Consider the following 14,669-nt stretch of genomic DNA (forward strand, 5'->3'; position numbering starts at 1 on the left):
TCGTATTCACCTCTACTTATACTCTTTCCTTCACTCATATGATATATAATCATACAATATACTTCATGACGATCCCCCACGTATATTTCCGTCGCTAGTCCTCTTTAGGCAAGTATTCACCGAGCGAATCATACCAGAGGCCGTGATTGATCAGTTGATGGTAATACTCCGAGATAGTGGGATATATTGACTTTATTCAATCCTGTTTCTGTACTTCTAGACGCTATAATACGACCCGTAATGTTACAATGATATATCATAGCTTACTTGCGCAGCCGGCGTCGATCCCGCGTGAACTGATAGACAGCCTCTGGCGCATAGGTATTGCCTCCGCCCTTGACCTGGGCGACGGTGAGAGTCTGCCCCAGCGAAGTGGTGGATGTGTTGATTCCCTCCAGCCGCAGAACCACCTCGATCGCCTTGACGTCCTCGACGACCTTGGGATGGCGGCGGGCAAAGTAGCGGGCGTAGCGGTAGAGCGACCAATAGCAGCTTGCGACGTTGATCAGCGTCAACATGAGTTTATATGGGGTCTTCTAGATCAGCATAGAGCATAGAGCATAGAGCATAGAGCGTAGAGCATAGAGGTCACACTCACGTAGTAGAATAATAGAATCCCCCAGCTCACTCGCTCGCGCTTCCAGCGGAGATGGAGTTCGTTGAAGATGAGCACATTAAGCAGGTACATGCCCACGGTGATGCCGAACATCATGCCACAGAAGCCCGGCCTCACGAAGAAGGAGATGGGGAGAATGAAGGGGGTGAGAAGGTAGAGAATTGTTTCATAGACCTATAACATCAATATTAGGAATAGGGATAGGGTGAAGTAAAAGAGGATACCTCTTGAAAAACAAAGATCTTGGTGCCAATTTCCCACCAGCCCAGAGACCAGCTGCCGAGGATATACTTGAGATTGTACCACATGCCGTTGACGAAGAAGAAGTTCCAGCGTAGAAAGCGCTGCTTGAAGATGGTCATCTCGCCAAAGCCGCCGCGACTGCCGCCGTCGCTGAAGAAGACCGCCGAGGGGGTCTCGGTCTCGACGAAGATGGCGCTGCACATGGTGATGCGGCCGCCCAGACGGCGACAGCTATCGCCAAAGAACCAGTCCTCGGAGACGCTGAAGCCCGGGTGTTCGTGGAACGTGCGTTTGAGAAACTCGCGGTTCCACAGGGAGATTGCCCCGTGGGGGAAGATCGCGCTGCCGATCTTCCCCGCAAACGCCCGCTGCAGGCCCGAGATCTTGTACTCCACATCCTGGGCCTGCTGGCACCAGGTCCCGCGCGAGGAGTTGGGCCCGACGCTCTTGATCGTGTACCCGACGCACTGCACCCTGCCCACCAGCCGGTCGCTGACCACAGGGAACGAAGGAGGGAGCAGACAGTCGTCGTCGATCAGCAGCACGTTGGCGAACCGGCTGGCTGCGTAACAGCCGACGAACTGCGCGATGATCTTCGACCCCACGGGCGACCACACATGATGCACGCCGTACAGCCGACAGACGTGCTCTGTGTTATCGAGCGGGGTGGCGCTGTTCCCGTTGGCAATCACGAAGATGTGGTCGGCGGGGAAGATGCGCCGCGCAGCTTCCAACGTGGGACCCAGAATGGCCTCCGACTTGTAGCAGGGGATGAGCAGGGCGGTGTTCTCGACGGAATGCCGCTCCGCGTCGGCGATGTAGCGCGACGGCGCAGGCTCAAAGGCAATAAGCAGAGGCGAGAAGGCGTACAGCGTCGACAACCCCAGGATGCACGCCCAGCCGCCCTCGACGGCGAACCGGGTCTTGATCACCCAGTACAGCCAGTACACGGCACCGTTCCAGAGCGGGACGCCAATGAGCACAAAGTACACGAACGCCAGGAGCAGCGCGTAGCCCGTGTATTCGAGCAGGAACTGGACCGACCAGTGCCGCTGCAGTGAGGCGCCGCCCTTCTTCGCCTGTTCGTACAGCGCGTACACGTCCATGCGCTGCGCGCGGGCGGCCAGCCGTTTGCTCAGGCTGCGCTGCGGTAGGCGCGCAGGCGCTTGGCTGTTGTTCAGCATGGAGGACAGGTGCGCCGCACGGATCACGTTCGAGTTCTTCTCATTCATCTCGTCGTTCTCTTCCTCGGAGGCATCGGAGTGCATCGAGGAATGGATCGGGGTTTCGTAGATCGGAGACGGTGGACTTGGGGATGAGCGGGCCGGGCGGGACGGGCGGGAGGCGGGGGGCGGGGACGCGGTCAGGAGGACTCGGGTGAGCGGGCTGCTCCGGGCGCGGCGGCGGAGCGGCTGCGGGGGACGGGGCAGCTGCTCTGGAAGCTGGCTGAAGCTGGACGATCGGCTCAGTCGGGGGGTCTCTTGCTCGTCTGGGGGAGGCTGAGCGGGCTCCCATCCCGGGTACCAGGTATGGCCTGTCGTGGCCAGCAGGTGGCCGGGGACGACGATGTCCTCGAAGGGGCTGTTCATGTCCACGTTAGACAAGACTGGATTAGACAATGAAGACGCACTGTAAGACACCGCTCTACGACTACTAGAGAGCACTACGACTATATAAAGAACAACCATACTGCAGAGTATACAGACCGCCACGTCAGATCCATCGACCCGATGCTTTGTATAATTAGAATACGATCGACTGCAGGAACCGGGATGAATTCGACTCGTCGGGTTGATCGGGCAGTGAGCGCTTGATTCGGCAGGTTCTTGGTATTGCGTGATGGACTGATTCTTTCGAACTATTCGATTTGTCATGAGAACTGGTTCGGTCAGATGGAGGATGCGTCCACGTAGTGAGACATGCAGATCTTGACTAGATCCATTCGATAGATCTATACTACGGCGTGGTAGAATCTTCCGCTACTGCCACAAAGCTTAGCTAGGCTATACTATGAGTATATTGAATGAGTGAGTATATTGAAATTAGATCTCTAGAACATGCAAGGTATTGTAGATGGGATATAGATGGAGGATGAGTATAAGAAATAAAAATAAGAATGGAATGTTCTAGTGAGATGGTGCCAACAAGGGACCCTTGCAACAGGATTCGCTAACAGATCAAGAATGATCCATAAGGATCAAAAATCTATAATCTATAATTACTGACTGGTCATTTGGATGAGACATAAACCCACATTCTAGGTGTCGAGGAAAAAACAATATGGAAAAAAAAAAAAATCTCTTCCCCAAATCAGAGATGTGAAAAAAGAAAAACCTGGTTTGGAATCTTGGCTGAAATCTTCACTTGGGATAAAATAAAACCTGGAATCACTTCTTCAAGACATGCAATCCGCGATGTCTGGCAGCCCACTGCTTGCCCTCTTCCTGCAGCCTGGCGTCATCTTCGCGCCGGAGACTGGTTCCCTTGACGAAGAAGAGGGTGAGGAAGAAGGAGATGCAGCAGAGGGGGATCATAAAGTAGTAGATATTGCGGATTCCATGGGCTGGACATCACATTAGCGTCACATCACAACTCGCTCCCTCCACACTCATTGTTACTTACTATAGGCGAGTATGGCGGCTGATCTCTCTTCCGCCGTCAGGTCCATAGAGGTTATCTGGGTGGGATCGGCGATGATCTCGGAGATCTGTTCCGCAGACAGCATACCGAGGGAGGTCCTGACAATATGAACATTTTGTCTATCTTCTCGTTTTCTATTCGAATTTTCTTACCTCACTGTGTTGTTGAGGATGGCAGCACAGACAGCCAGAGCGATGGTCCCGCCCAATAAACGCAGGAAATTCCTGGTCCCTGTCGCTACGGCCATCTCGCTGCGTTTGACGCTGGCCTGGATGGCGACTAGACTGGTCTGAAAGGTCTGGCCGGAGCCGATCCCGCTGAGAATCTGGTAGCCGATAAGGTTGGCGTCGGGGATGGTCGGAGAGATGGTAGACAGAAGACCGCAGGCGATGGCCCAAATGGCAAACCCGGCCCAGATGTTGACCTGGTAGTTGCCCGTCTTGGAGACGAGGAAGCCCGCCGTGAAGGAGACAACGCATTGGGTGACGACGAGGGGGAGGAGCATCACGCCCGAGCGGATGGGGGAGGCAGACCTCACAACCTGGTAGAATTGGGGGAGCTGAACAATAGATATAAGCACTAAACCTTTGTGTTGCGGTGAAGGAGTGCCCTTACATAGTATAGATTGCAATAGAACATGAAGCCGGTAAAAAAGGCACCCGCCAAGGCACTGGCAACGGTCGAGTTCTTGAAGATGTGCATTGGGATCAGAGGCAAGTCGACCTTGTGTTCGACATATATAAAGAGACCGGCCAGGATCGTGCCAAGAACGAGGGGGACAATAACGCCGGCAGAAGCCCACGGGTATTCGGTTCCGCCCCTAGTTATTATCAGCATACAAGTATCGGTAGACGTATAGTGAAATCTCACCAGGAAAGGGGAAGAAGGATGAGAACGGAAGAGGAGATCATGAGAAGGGAGCCGAGATAGTCGATCTGCATCAGCTTCTGCTTGACCTCTCCTTTGACCCGTTTCAGAGGAAGGACCAGGGCGACAATCAAAATAGCCATGCTTGTAAGGGGGATGTTGATATACTATAGATTAATCAAAGCATATTAGCACATCCATAGGCTCTATGTGGACCTCATGTGGTTTTCAGTGGGGGGATGCATACAAAACACCATCGCCAAGACACACTCTCAGTGAACACACCACCAAGTAATGGCCCAACCGAGTTGGAGGCAGCAACCACCATCCCGATGATGCCCTGGTATGTTCCCCGTCGTTTCAGCGAGACCACATCCGACGTCACAATCATCACGCTCGTCATGATGCCTCCGCCGCCAATGCCAGACACGGCCCCTATGCGTGTTAATGTCTCGAAATGACGACAGTATAACATGACGTACTGAATATGATAAGCATGATCATGCTCTGTGAAACAGCGCAAAGGATAGAGCCCAAGAGGAAGAAAGCCATGCTCCCCAGCAACACCATCTTGCGGCCGAAGATGTCGGATAAGCGGCCGTACAGTGGTTGACAAGAGGTCGACGTCAGGAGGTACGCCGTGCCTACCCATGACTCGATCGAGGCCGAGTGAAAGACGCGCCCAAGAGTGGGCAGGGCAGTTGAGACTCTTGTATAGTGAGTAGAGATATACATAGATGTACGGTGTGTACACTTACATTGTCTGGTCGAGGAGTGAACCTGTAGTTGTAAGTACAGATGTATGTATAAAGAGTACGGAGTACATGGAGTTAATGGTATACGCACAGAACAATGCACAGCTGAGGCCAGTAAAGACAATTAAGAGCTGCTTGACGGGTAAGAGATTTGTCTGGTCTTGGAGCTTCTTGTTCGAATTCTCATCCGAGTTCTGTTCATCTTTACTCTCTTCGTTTAGGGTTTCAGTTGAAATCTGATTCTCGTTCCCGTCATTTGAATCTTGTTGAATTGAACTCTCATTCTGTCGGCTCTGGCCCTGCTGGGTCTCATTCTCCAGAGCATTTCCCCGAATCTCTTCATTCGCATCCATGATGGCTGCTGATAGCAGAGAGATAGGGACCAGAGTAGTATTTATGACTGCTCGGCAAGAAATTGCCGGATGAGTAATCACCCCCAATATCCTGATTTCCAGTCCGATTGTTAATCTCTTTCCTGATTCGATCTTGCCACTCGTGGTAGACTGTATTAATACAAGCTTTAGTTATACCACCTATACTTACAATACATGCAATATACTAGCCAGATATCTTACTATGCAGTACTAGAAATATACAAATGGTAATCTACAACTAAGAATTACCCGCCGGAGCCTCGCTTGGCTAGACGAGCCTCCGTCCAATCATGAGCCCTACCCCGCATTATCCCCATCTTCTATGCCCCATATTTATATATCTTATTGTTGACTCTTCAGTTCTTGTTCTTCATTTCCCATCCACTTGTATACTCCTGCCATGGAAAAAGCAGAAATCACCCATGAGGAGTTCCACGAGGACCCTTCCCGGCTGGTCGAGCTCTCCGCCGCCCAGGAAGCCACTCTACAGGAATCAAAGAGCATCCGCCAGACCTTCCGCGAGGACAGGAAAGTGTTTGCCGTTCTAGCCGCTGCTCTGGTATATCCCTATCCATCAAAATACGTTCCGTTTCCATTTCATTAAAACCTCTAGGCCAGCGCCCTCATTCTCGGCACGGACACGACGGCCGTCAATTCCCTCGTCGGCTCCCAGTCTTTCTGCTATGTCATGGGCGAGGGATACATGAGCAATGGCAAATACGCTGTCCGACCAGAAACAGTGTCAATGTATTTGATGTCTTTTTGTCTCTTATATATTGATCTTATACTGACGTTTTATAGATGGAGCGCTGTTGCCGCTCCCGCACAGGTAATGGGCCAATTCCTGATGGGCCCCATCGCCGACATCTTCGGCCGACGAGCGGTCATCTTCTTCAACGTGGCGGTGATGATTGTCGGGGTGGTGATCGAGTTCATCGCGCCGAACTGGAAGGTCTTCGCCCTGGCCAAGTTCATCCTGGCCTTTGTCTCGGGGCTCACCCAGGCCACGGCGCCCATGTACATTTCCGAGCTGGCGCCGAGGAACGCGAGAGGCCTGATGATTGCTCTTTATCTATTCATTGGTAACGGGGTCTTTTTCTTTTTACATAGCTTGTATGCTGATATTGCATCTAGGCAACTTTGGTGATATGTTATCTGTGATCTTGTGCTATGTCGGACAGCAAACATGGCCTGATGCATCGGACAAATGGGCGTACCGCATGCCCCTCTGCGTGTGTCTGTGTCTGCCGGTTGTGGTCTTGACAGCGCAGCTGTTCCTGCTTTGCGAATCGCCCTCTTGGTTGATCATCCACGGCAAGAATGAACAGGCCCGCAAGACGCTCAAGTTCATGTATCCCCGTCGCTCGGAAGACGAGATCGAACTGATCTATGCCGAATACGAATATACCCTCGGTCAGGAGGCGGAGCAAAGAGCAATGGTACCTCTTCCTCTCTTCCTACTCCTCTTCCTACTCCTCTTCCTACTCCTCTTCCTACTCCTCTTCCTACTCCTCTTCCTACTCCTCTTCCTACTCCTCTTCCTACTTCTCTTCCCTGCCTTGTCGGCTGACACTAACAGATGAAACAATCTTCTTTTGCGGAACTGTTCAAAGGAAAGGATCTCCGGCGTACCTTTTGCGCCTTCTTCCCCCCCATCACAGCCAGCCTGGCCGGGAACGTGTTGACGGGCCCGCAAAAGACCTATTTCTTCACTCTGTCCGGCCAATCCAACTCCCTCGCCTCGACATGTATTGCCATTGCCATCGGCATTGTGAGCATCTCGTTTGTCTTTGCCCTGAGTGAAGTCAAGCATGTGGGCAGACGTCGTCTGCTGCTTACAGGGCAAACCGGACTTCTCTTCTCCATGAGTAAGTGGTAGTTAGTATACAATGTTGGTGCTGATTTAATACTAATATACTCATCTATCAGTTGGCATTGGGGTGACAGCATTGGTGATGGGCGAACCGTACGGCACGCAAGCCGGCAAAATCATGCTGGGATTCCTGTGCATCGGCGTCTTCAGCGCCACGCTCGGCCCGAACGGGTGTGGATGGATCTATATCGGGGAGAGCGGATCGTTGCGTCTGCGGGCCAAGACGGCGACGATCGGCACGATGGGCAATGGCGTTGTCGGGGTGGTCTACAACGTTGCCATTCCGTACATGCTTGAGACGAACCGACTGGGAGTTGGCGGTTCTGCATTATAGTGAGTTCTTGGATCTATGATCTAGGGTTAGGGTTAGGGTTAGGGTTAGGGTTGTGCTGATTTACAGCTTCGCTGCCTTTGGCGTGATCGATGTGTTGGTGACGTACTTTTTCATCCCCGACTTTACAGGCCGGTCGTATGCGCAGATCGACGAGTTGTTCCATCGCCAGGTTCCAGCACGAAAGGTGAGTTGTTCAATACTGACTGCGATGATCGTGGAATTGACTGTCTGGAATAGTTCCGCTCCACCGTCTGCACGGGGAATTACGGGCAGGATATCCTGCACAGGAAGATTGATAATTAGGTGTTTTGCAGTATATTTTATAGGAAGAAAGAACTATGCCCATCTATTGTACTGAAGTACCCTGGATACTGCAAAGTGTGACCTTGCGTCTTATTGTCCATGGTACAAATGGGTCTAACTATTAATGTATGTCCATATACATATAGTATAGATGTACATATAGTATCATGTCATGTAGTATAAATATAGAAATTCAAGACAACAAGTTGGATATTAAATTTGCTGTATAAGGACAACCCTAACCATGTCAACCTAACCCTACCTACACTACTTACACTACTTACACTACTTACACTACTTACACTACCTCAACCCTAATGAACTACCACCCCCCCTGAGCAGCAAGATAATCTCGCCAAAACTGCTCTCTCCCCCCCTCAGCCTTCTTGATCAACTGCGGCTCCCTCCCCAACTGCATGACATGTTCTCCGTCCTGCTCTGCACTCGGCCAGAAGGGTAACCCTTCTCCGTTGGGATCCCCCGTAGCGATGAAGTTGACCCAGTACGCACTCACATAGCGCGCCACCCGTCTATCCGTTTCATTCCACGGCTGGTCGACGTCCGTCCACAGCGAGTCGAAGACGTAGGGGATTTCTGCTGCGTGGTAGGCCCCCGTGCGCGAACCGTTGAAATACACGTATCCGCTCTTCTTTTCTACAGGGAAATCAGTCGGGAACCCGCGTCGGGGAGGCGGCGCATGCGTGAAATGGTAGATGTAGATGGGGCTCGTGGCGTGCCGGCGCCAGAGCTCATGGTGTAGATGAGGCCCAACCCGGGAGTTATCCTGACAGGCGGTATTCCAGGAGGATAAGGGGGATTGACCGGGTTGATGGTAGAGCGAGAACCAGCGGGGGGTGAAGTGTTTGCCGTATTTGAGTGGCACGACGGCTTCGAGATCGTCCATGTTGAAGTCTGGATGGGTGTAATTGCCCCCTTCGTCTTTATTCTGGCCGTTCAACAGGGGGACATCGTTCATCAGACCGTACAGGAGCGTGTCTTCAAAGCGGCGAGGGAACAGCCATCCGTCTAGGACGGCGCGGTAGAAGGGCGGAGGGCCCCAGAGAGTCTCGTCGTCGCGATGGTTGCCCTCGAGCAGCTTGTCCAGCTCCATCTCCCGCATCTCGTGAATACTGGCCGCCCCCTTCTCGCGGACGATCATCTGGCCCTCCCTCTCTGCCTGGTCTTTGGTACGGTACGACGGCGCCAGACAGGAGATCAACGGGTCGCGCGGGTGTCGACAGCCAGACTGGAAGATGGCGCCGTGGAACAGGCCCCTGGATTGAGGGCCATAGACATGCAGGCCGACACAGGCGCTGCCCGCCGACTGGCCGCCGATGGTGACTCTGTTGGGATCGCCGCCAAACGCCGCGATGTTGCGCTGCACCCACTGCAGACATGCGATCTGGTCCTGCAGGCCGTAGTTGCCCGAGGCGTGGTGTATATCTTCCGCCGACAGATCCGGATGCGCCAGCCAGCCCAGGATGCCCAGCCGGTAGTTGAAGGTCACCACGACGACTCCCTGGGCGGCCAGGCGGCTGCCGTCGAAGTTGTTGTCGCATCCGGCGCCCCAGAGGAATTTGCCTCCGTAGATCCAGACATAGACGGGTTTGAGTCTGGGTGTCTGGATATTGGAAGAGATATTAGAGAAGGTTGAAACATTAGGAAATATGAATATACGGTAGACGTACAAATACCGTCCATATGTTCAGGTTCAAGCAATCCTCGCTCTGGGCCACAGGCTCCTTGGTCCAGAATAACGGCCCAGGCGGCAGTTGAGGCGGAATAGGGCCAAAGGATGAACAGTCACGGATGCCCGTCCATGGCTTGACAGGCTGAGGCGGTTTCCATCTGTTTGTGCCGGCTGTGGATGCTGCAAAGGGGATTCCTTTGAATACCGTCACATTAGCAGAGGTGCCTGCAACTTTGCCAGAGTCAATAGTGACTATCATAGTAGTATACTTAGTAGTATATATACTTATATATACTTATATACTTAGTATATACTTATACTATAATATAGTATACTATATATAATATACTAGACAGCTCGCTTGGAGCCTCGCTTAACGCGGGGTAACAATCCTGCTTTAATTAAACTGGAAACTCGCCTGGAAAGATAAACTCATCATCGACGGAGCCTCGCTAATGGCGCGACGAGTGCGAACAGGTGAGTTATAATACAACTACTATACTACTATACTAATCATTCAGGATGCATCACCTGTCGAGCAAGGAAGATCAAATGCGACGAAACCGCCGGCGGGTGCCAGAACTGCCGTCTCCGCCAGCTGCAGTGCGACTTTCAAGCGAATCCCCTGCACGAGCCAATCCAGAATGATTGCGGGCAGAAAGATACCCGCCCAGCCTGTCAACCCTGTCGACAGGCCCGGGCGAGATGCTCGCGTGGGCATCCCTGCAGTCGATGTCTCGCGCGAGACGTTCCCTGCGTCTATCCCCCTGGCCGACCTGGCGATGGCCTCAGCTTGACTCCGGCTGCCAGTGCGCGACTCGCCGCTGGCTTACGCAAGGTTGAAAGAACTCATAATAGAGAGGCCATAAACAACAACAACAACATCAACATCTCTCTCCAACATGTGTCTGCGTTCTTCGAGTGTATTGCTCCATACCAGGCCAACGGCTTCCTGCACCGAGCAACTCTCCAGCAGAGACTCGCCGAACAGACGGTGCCAGAAACCCTGATTCTGGCCCTGTGTGCCATCACCGCCCGCTTTGTCCAGGGCTCATCCGTGTCGGCCAGCCAGCTGGCCGAACAGGCCCAGCAGCGCCTGTTCGATACCGACGAGATCTCCGTGTCGCACTGTGCGGCGGCGGTGCTCCTGGCGAAACACGCGGCGTACAGCGGGAGATTCAACACGGCGTTTCTGTTGGCAGCGTTGGCGAATCGATACGCGTTGAAATTGCGTCTATACACCGAAGGCACTGGCAATGCTATTGCTAGCAATATGTGGATCGATCAGGAACAGAACCGCCGGCTGATGTTTGCCTGTTATGCGGTCGACCGCATGACGGCCACCGGGAGGGAAGAGTTGACCTGCAGTCGGGCCCGAGATATCATGATCCAGCTGCCGGCCGATGAATATAGTTTCCAGTGAGACTGTCTATGCGTTTGTATGAAGCAACACTAATCCCAGACATGGAATCCCCTGTATCACCCCGCTGCCGACGCTGGAAGGAGAGGAAAGGGCCGAGAGTCGCGACGGGGTGGGAATCATGGGCCATTACGTTCTGCTGGTTGGCATCCGCTATGGCATCTTACGGTACTACCGATATATATACTAGGTATACTACCTAGGTATTTACTCACGAGTACAGATACATTGAGAATATCACTCATCAAGACCCCCCCTGGCAAGGCAAAGAGTACGACCTCCTGCTGCGCAAACTGGCTCGGTGGAAGACAAACCTCCCCGCCAGACTGTCGCTGACAGAAAGCAACCTCAACCAGAGCGAGACAGCCAAGCATGGCCCTCTGGTGATGCTCCATCTGTGGTGGGACATGCTTCACTGCGAGCTGTTCCGGCTCGCCCTGCAGACGCACCAGCCCGACGTCCAGGCTTTGTTCCTCGCAGCGCCCCCAGGCTGGATCACCCAGACGCAGGACCGATGCGTGATGCACGCCAGACAAATGGGGAGCACCTTGTCCCTGCTGGAAAGCTGCAGCCCGGGCTGTGTGGTTTACGATCCCTCGCTGGCGATGCTGTGCTATGCCGCCGTCAAGATCCAGTTGCTCTACGCCGTGTCGAGAGATCCGTTGGGTCTCCAGGGGGAAGCCGTTCATTATCTCTCTGTCCTGCTGCAGGTTGTCGATCGACTGACGCCGTTTTTCAACACGGCTGCTGTGCTGGTGAGAATCATTCATGAAAGTAATGAATAGCGCTGACAGGACAGTTGGATGAAATGAAGTGGACGCTGCGGCAACATGGGATTGGGCCATGGAGGTAATCATCTTCTATCCTATTCATTACAAGATAATGTTAATTTTCTAGTGAATCTCCCCCTGCAGACGCAAAAGACCATCCATGGCTGGACCGGGTGAGGGATATGGAGCAGGGCTATCTGATTGACATTGATCAGTTGCTGATGCCGTTGTTGTAGTATAAATCTATATAGAGTCAAGAAAGCTAACAGATATCACCACTTTAAAGGCAGATAATAAGGGAAGCAATAAAACATTAAAGCAATGGCATTATCCTTTGCTCTATGGAATAAAGATACTCATGCCGCAACTAGAAAGTATTTACTACAGTTAAAGTGCTCAACTTTAGTAATACTACACTATATAAAACTATAAAATATTTACTTATTTTCCCCTTTATCTTATTAGATAAATGACTAAAGCACTACAAAGTGATGAATTATATCTAGAATTCTACTGCTAGTAGTCTTCTAGTCTTATTATATTTCCACTTCATTTATAGTCATCCCATTATTGGCCCCATACAGCCATCTGCTTCTCACCCAAACGAGTCTATTCCGCCCCATAATTACGTAAAGACAATTTCTGCATGTTTAACCAACGAGTTGATTCATAAACCAAGTTATTTCTCTAATCAATTCAATCATCATAAATATTCTCTCTAAACCCTAACCGTCATGTCTGAACCGACGATCCGACTGGCCACTGCAGAGGGTAGATACTCCATTATATCCTAACCGTTATCCTTGTACTGATCCGGCAGATGTACCCCTCATCCTGCAGTTCATCTGCGAACTGGCCGACTACGAAAAGGCGCTGCACGAGGTGGAAGCAACGGAAGCGTCTTTACTCGCCACTCTCTCCTTCCCCGGTGACACTGAGCTCAAAGACTCGCGCAAGAAAGGCGTGTATACGGCGCTGATCACCCCCGCCGGAGCCACCGTGCCCGTGGGGATGGCGCTGTATTTCTACAACTACTCGACCTGGCGCTCGGCGCCGGGGATCTATCTCGAGGATCTGTACGTGCAGCCTCATGCGCGTGGGAACAAGTACGGCCTGCGTCTGCTGCGCTTCCTAGCCCAGCAGGTGAAAGCCGTGGATGGGCGCCGGCTGGAATGGAGCGTGTTGAAGTGGAACACGCCCAGCATTGATTTCTATGTCAGTGAGGCCGTGGGGGCCAAGCCGATGGACGAATGGACCAAGATGATGGTTGACGGCGAGGCATTGGATCGGTTGGCCAACTAGTTTTGAAATATATTCATCATCTGTCTATAGTAGTTGAGACTGTTGTTTAAGAGTACAGAAAGCTCTATACTCTCTATGACAGCTTTTAGATGCTGTAACAATGATAAGAGAAGAAACGAAATCACATTCAACCATTCATAATTTATCTATACTATACTACTTTCACAGCACAAGTGGGCTATTCTCGAGTCTATTTCTGTAGTGCTGGTTGTCTGATCAATACTTCTATATTGCTGATTCTGGGTGTAAATGAGTCGATAGAAAACGCCCACAACATGCGCGCGATGACAATGAAGAGAGACTGGCTGGCTAAATGATATCCTGGACACGCTCTGCGCCCAAAGCCAAAGCCCGGCAGTCTCTCGCCTGTGTCGGAACCGTGTTCAGCGTATCGTTCAGGATTGAATTCCTCTGGCGAAACAAACACCTCCTGGTCCATGTTGAACCCCCACTGGTTGGCAATGACCGTGGCGTTGCGCGGCAGATTGAATCCCATATATTCATCGTCGTGCACCAGGGCGTGCGGCACTCCAATGGGCGAGATGGGCTTCCAGCGCATGAGTTCCATCAGAAAGGCATTGAGATAGGGGAGCCGCTCTCGGTCCTCAAACCGAGGCAGTCTGCTGCTGCCCACGACGCTATCCAGCTCCTTTTGTGCCTTGTCGGCCGTCTGTGGATACGCGACACATGCGGTGATGAAGTTTTCCAGCACCATCTTTGTGGTGTGGATGCCGGCCACGTACAGCTCCCCGATTGAATAACACACCTCTTCCCAGGAGATCTTTTCCAGTTCGAACCGGGCATGGTGATCGTGGCGAACCTCCTTGGTCCAGTTCCAGACGGGTGACTCCAATGCTGTCGCCGCACACTCGACGTATACCTCTTTTGTCTGCTCGTGCAGATGGGCCGCCTGTGTTCGCCAGAGCATGAATCGTTTGGCGGGCAGATAGTCCAGCGCAGGGAACAGATCGAGGATCGTCGTGTGGAAGGCGGCGTTCTTCAGGATGAACATGGCCCGCTCGTTGATCTGATCCAGCTGACTTTGGATCTTATTGTTCTCTCTTTGCCCGTAGACCAGCTCCGCCATCACGTCAGAGGTATACCGATACACGCTGGCGGAAAAGTCATCGGTCGACAACATCTCGACCACCAACTGGCGACTGCGCATATCTTGGACGCGGCGATACATGCCCGCAGCCTGGGCGTTCAACAACTGCATGTACACCCGGCGGTGGACGCGCCAACGCTCCCCGTACGGCATGAAGGCCGGGTTCATCCCCTGCGACAGATACCGGTCCATGAACACCGACGGCGGGCGTGAGCTGTACAGCTGTCCGCGGCGGTCGAGCAGATCGTGTGCTGCCTGCCGGGTGCCCAGGATGATGAACGTGCGGAACCCAACGGTGAACTGCACTACGGGGCCGTATCTTTCTTTCCATGAGTGGAAAGTTGCCTCGATACTCTGTGGCCGGAAGATGGCTG

General features: G+C 52.5%; 7 protein-coding genes across 7 annotated transcripts; 3 read left to right on the top strand and 4 right to left on the bottom strand.

Moving 5' to 3' along the window:
• Positions 1–176: 176 nt before the first annotated feature.
• On the bottom strand, positions 177–2,555 carry ASPZODRAFT_134543 (hypothetical protein). The gene is made up of 3 exons (XM_022723559.1): positions 841–2,555; positions 599–790; positions 177–533 (listed from the first exon to the last, which is right to left on the bottom strand). Exons 1-3 carry the CDS (start codon positions 2,446–2,448, stop codon positions 264–266), a joined length of 2,070 nt encoding a protein of 689 aa, XP_022579630.1. The 5' UTR covers positions 2,449–2,555; the 3' UTR covers positions 177–263.
• Positions 2,556–3,246: 691 nt separating this feature from the next.
• On the bottom strand, positions 3,247–5,474 carry ASPZODRAFT_18031 (hypothetical protein; the record flags this gene model as incomplete). Its single annotated transcript, XM_022727135.1, has 9 exons — positions 3,247–3,422; positions 3,482–3,597; positions 3,652–4,058; positions 4,115–4,319; positions 4,370–4,533; positions 4,614–4,801; positions 4,849–5,075; positions 5,125–5,146; positions 5,213–5,474. 9 exons carry the CDS (start codon positions 5,472–5,474, stop codon positions 3,247–3,249), a joined length of 1,767 nt encoding a protein of 588 aa, XP_022579631.1.
• A 421-nt stretch (positions 5,475–5,895) lies between these two features.
• On the top strand, positions 5,896–8,005 carry ASPZODRAFT_18032 (hypothetical protein; the record flags this gene model as incomplete). Its single annotated transcript, XM_022727136.1, has 8 exons — positions 5,896–6,054; positions 6,109–6,242; positions 6,297–6,577; positions 6,630–6,934; positions 7,075–7,363; positions 7,425–7,701; positions 7,769–7,886; positions 7,940–8,005. The coding sequence occupies 8 exons, from the start codon at positions 5,896–5,898 to the stop codon at positions 8,003–8,005; spliced, it is 1,629 nt and encodes a 542-aa protein (XP_022579632.1).
• A 322-nt stretch (positions 8,006–8,327) lies between these two features.
• Positions 8,328–9,954, bottom strand: ASPZODRAFT_168198 (hypothetical protein; the record flags this gene model as incomplete). The annotated part of the gene is made up of 2 exons (XM_022726855.1): positions 8,328–9,626; positions 9,694–9,954. The coding sequence occupies 2 exons, from the start codon at positions 9,952–9,954 to the stop codon at positions 8,328–8,330; spliced, it is 1,560 nt and encodes a 519-aa protein (XP_022579633.1).
• A 196-nt stretch (positions 9,955–10,150) lies between these two features.
• On the top strand, positions 10,151–12,121 carry ASPZODRAFT_18034 (hypothetical protein; the record flags this gene model as incomplete). The annotated part of the gene is made up of 6 exons (XM_022727138.1): positions 10,151–10,172; positions 10,217–11,114; positions 11,158–11,283; positions 11,339–11,870; positions 11,915–11,964; positions 12,013–12,121. The coding sequence occupies 6 exons, from the start codon at positions 10,151–10,153 to the stop codon at positions 12,119–12,121; spliced, it is 1,737 nt and encodes a 578-aa protein (XP_022579634.1).
• Positions 12,122–12,541: 420 nt separating this feature from the next.
• ASPZODRAFT_134550 (hypothetical protein) lies at positions 12,542–13,321 on the top strand. The gene is made up of 2 exons (XM_022723561.1): positions 12,542–12,656; positions 12,706–13,321. The coding sequence occupies exons 1-2, from the start codon at positions 12,620–12,622 to the stop codon at positions 13,185–13,187; spliced, it is 519 nt and encodes a 172-aa protein (XP_022579635.1). The 5' UTR covers positions 12,542–12,619; the 3' UTR covers positions 13,188–13,321.
• Positions 13,322–13,365: 44 nt separating this feature from the next.
• On the bottom strand, positions 13,366–14,480 carry ASPZODRAFT_134551 (hypothetical protein). Its single transcript, XM_022723562.1, has one exon. The coding sequence runs from the start codon at positions 14,446–14,448 to the stop codon at positions 13,378–13,380; it is 1,071 nt and encodes a 356-aa protein (XP_022579636.1). The 5' UTR covers positions 14,449–14,480; the 3' UTR covers positions 13,366–13,377.
• Positions 14,481–14,669: the final 189 nt, after the last annotated feature.

Source organism: Penicilliopsis zonata (assembly GCF_001890105.1).
Source record: "Penicilliopsis zonata CBS 506.65 unplaced genomic scaffold ASPZOscaffold_12, whole genome shotgun sequence".
NCBI lineage: Eukaryota > Fungi > Ascomycota > Eurotiomycetes > Eurotiales > Aspergillaceae > Penicilliopsis > Penicilliopsis zonata.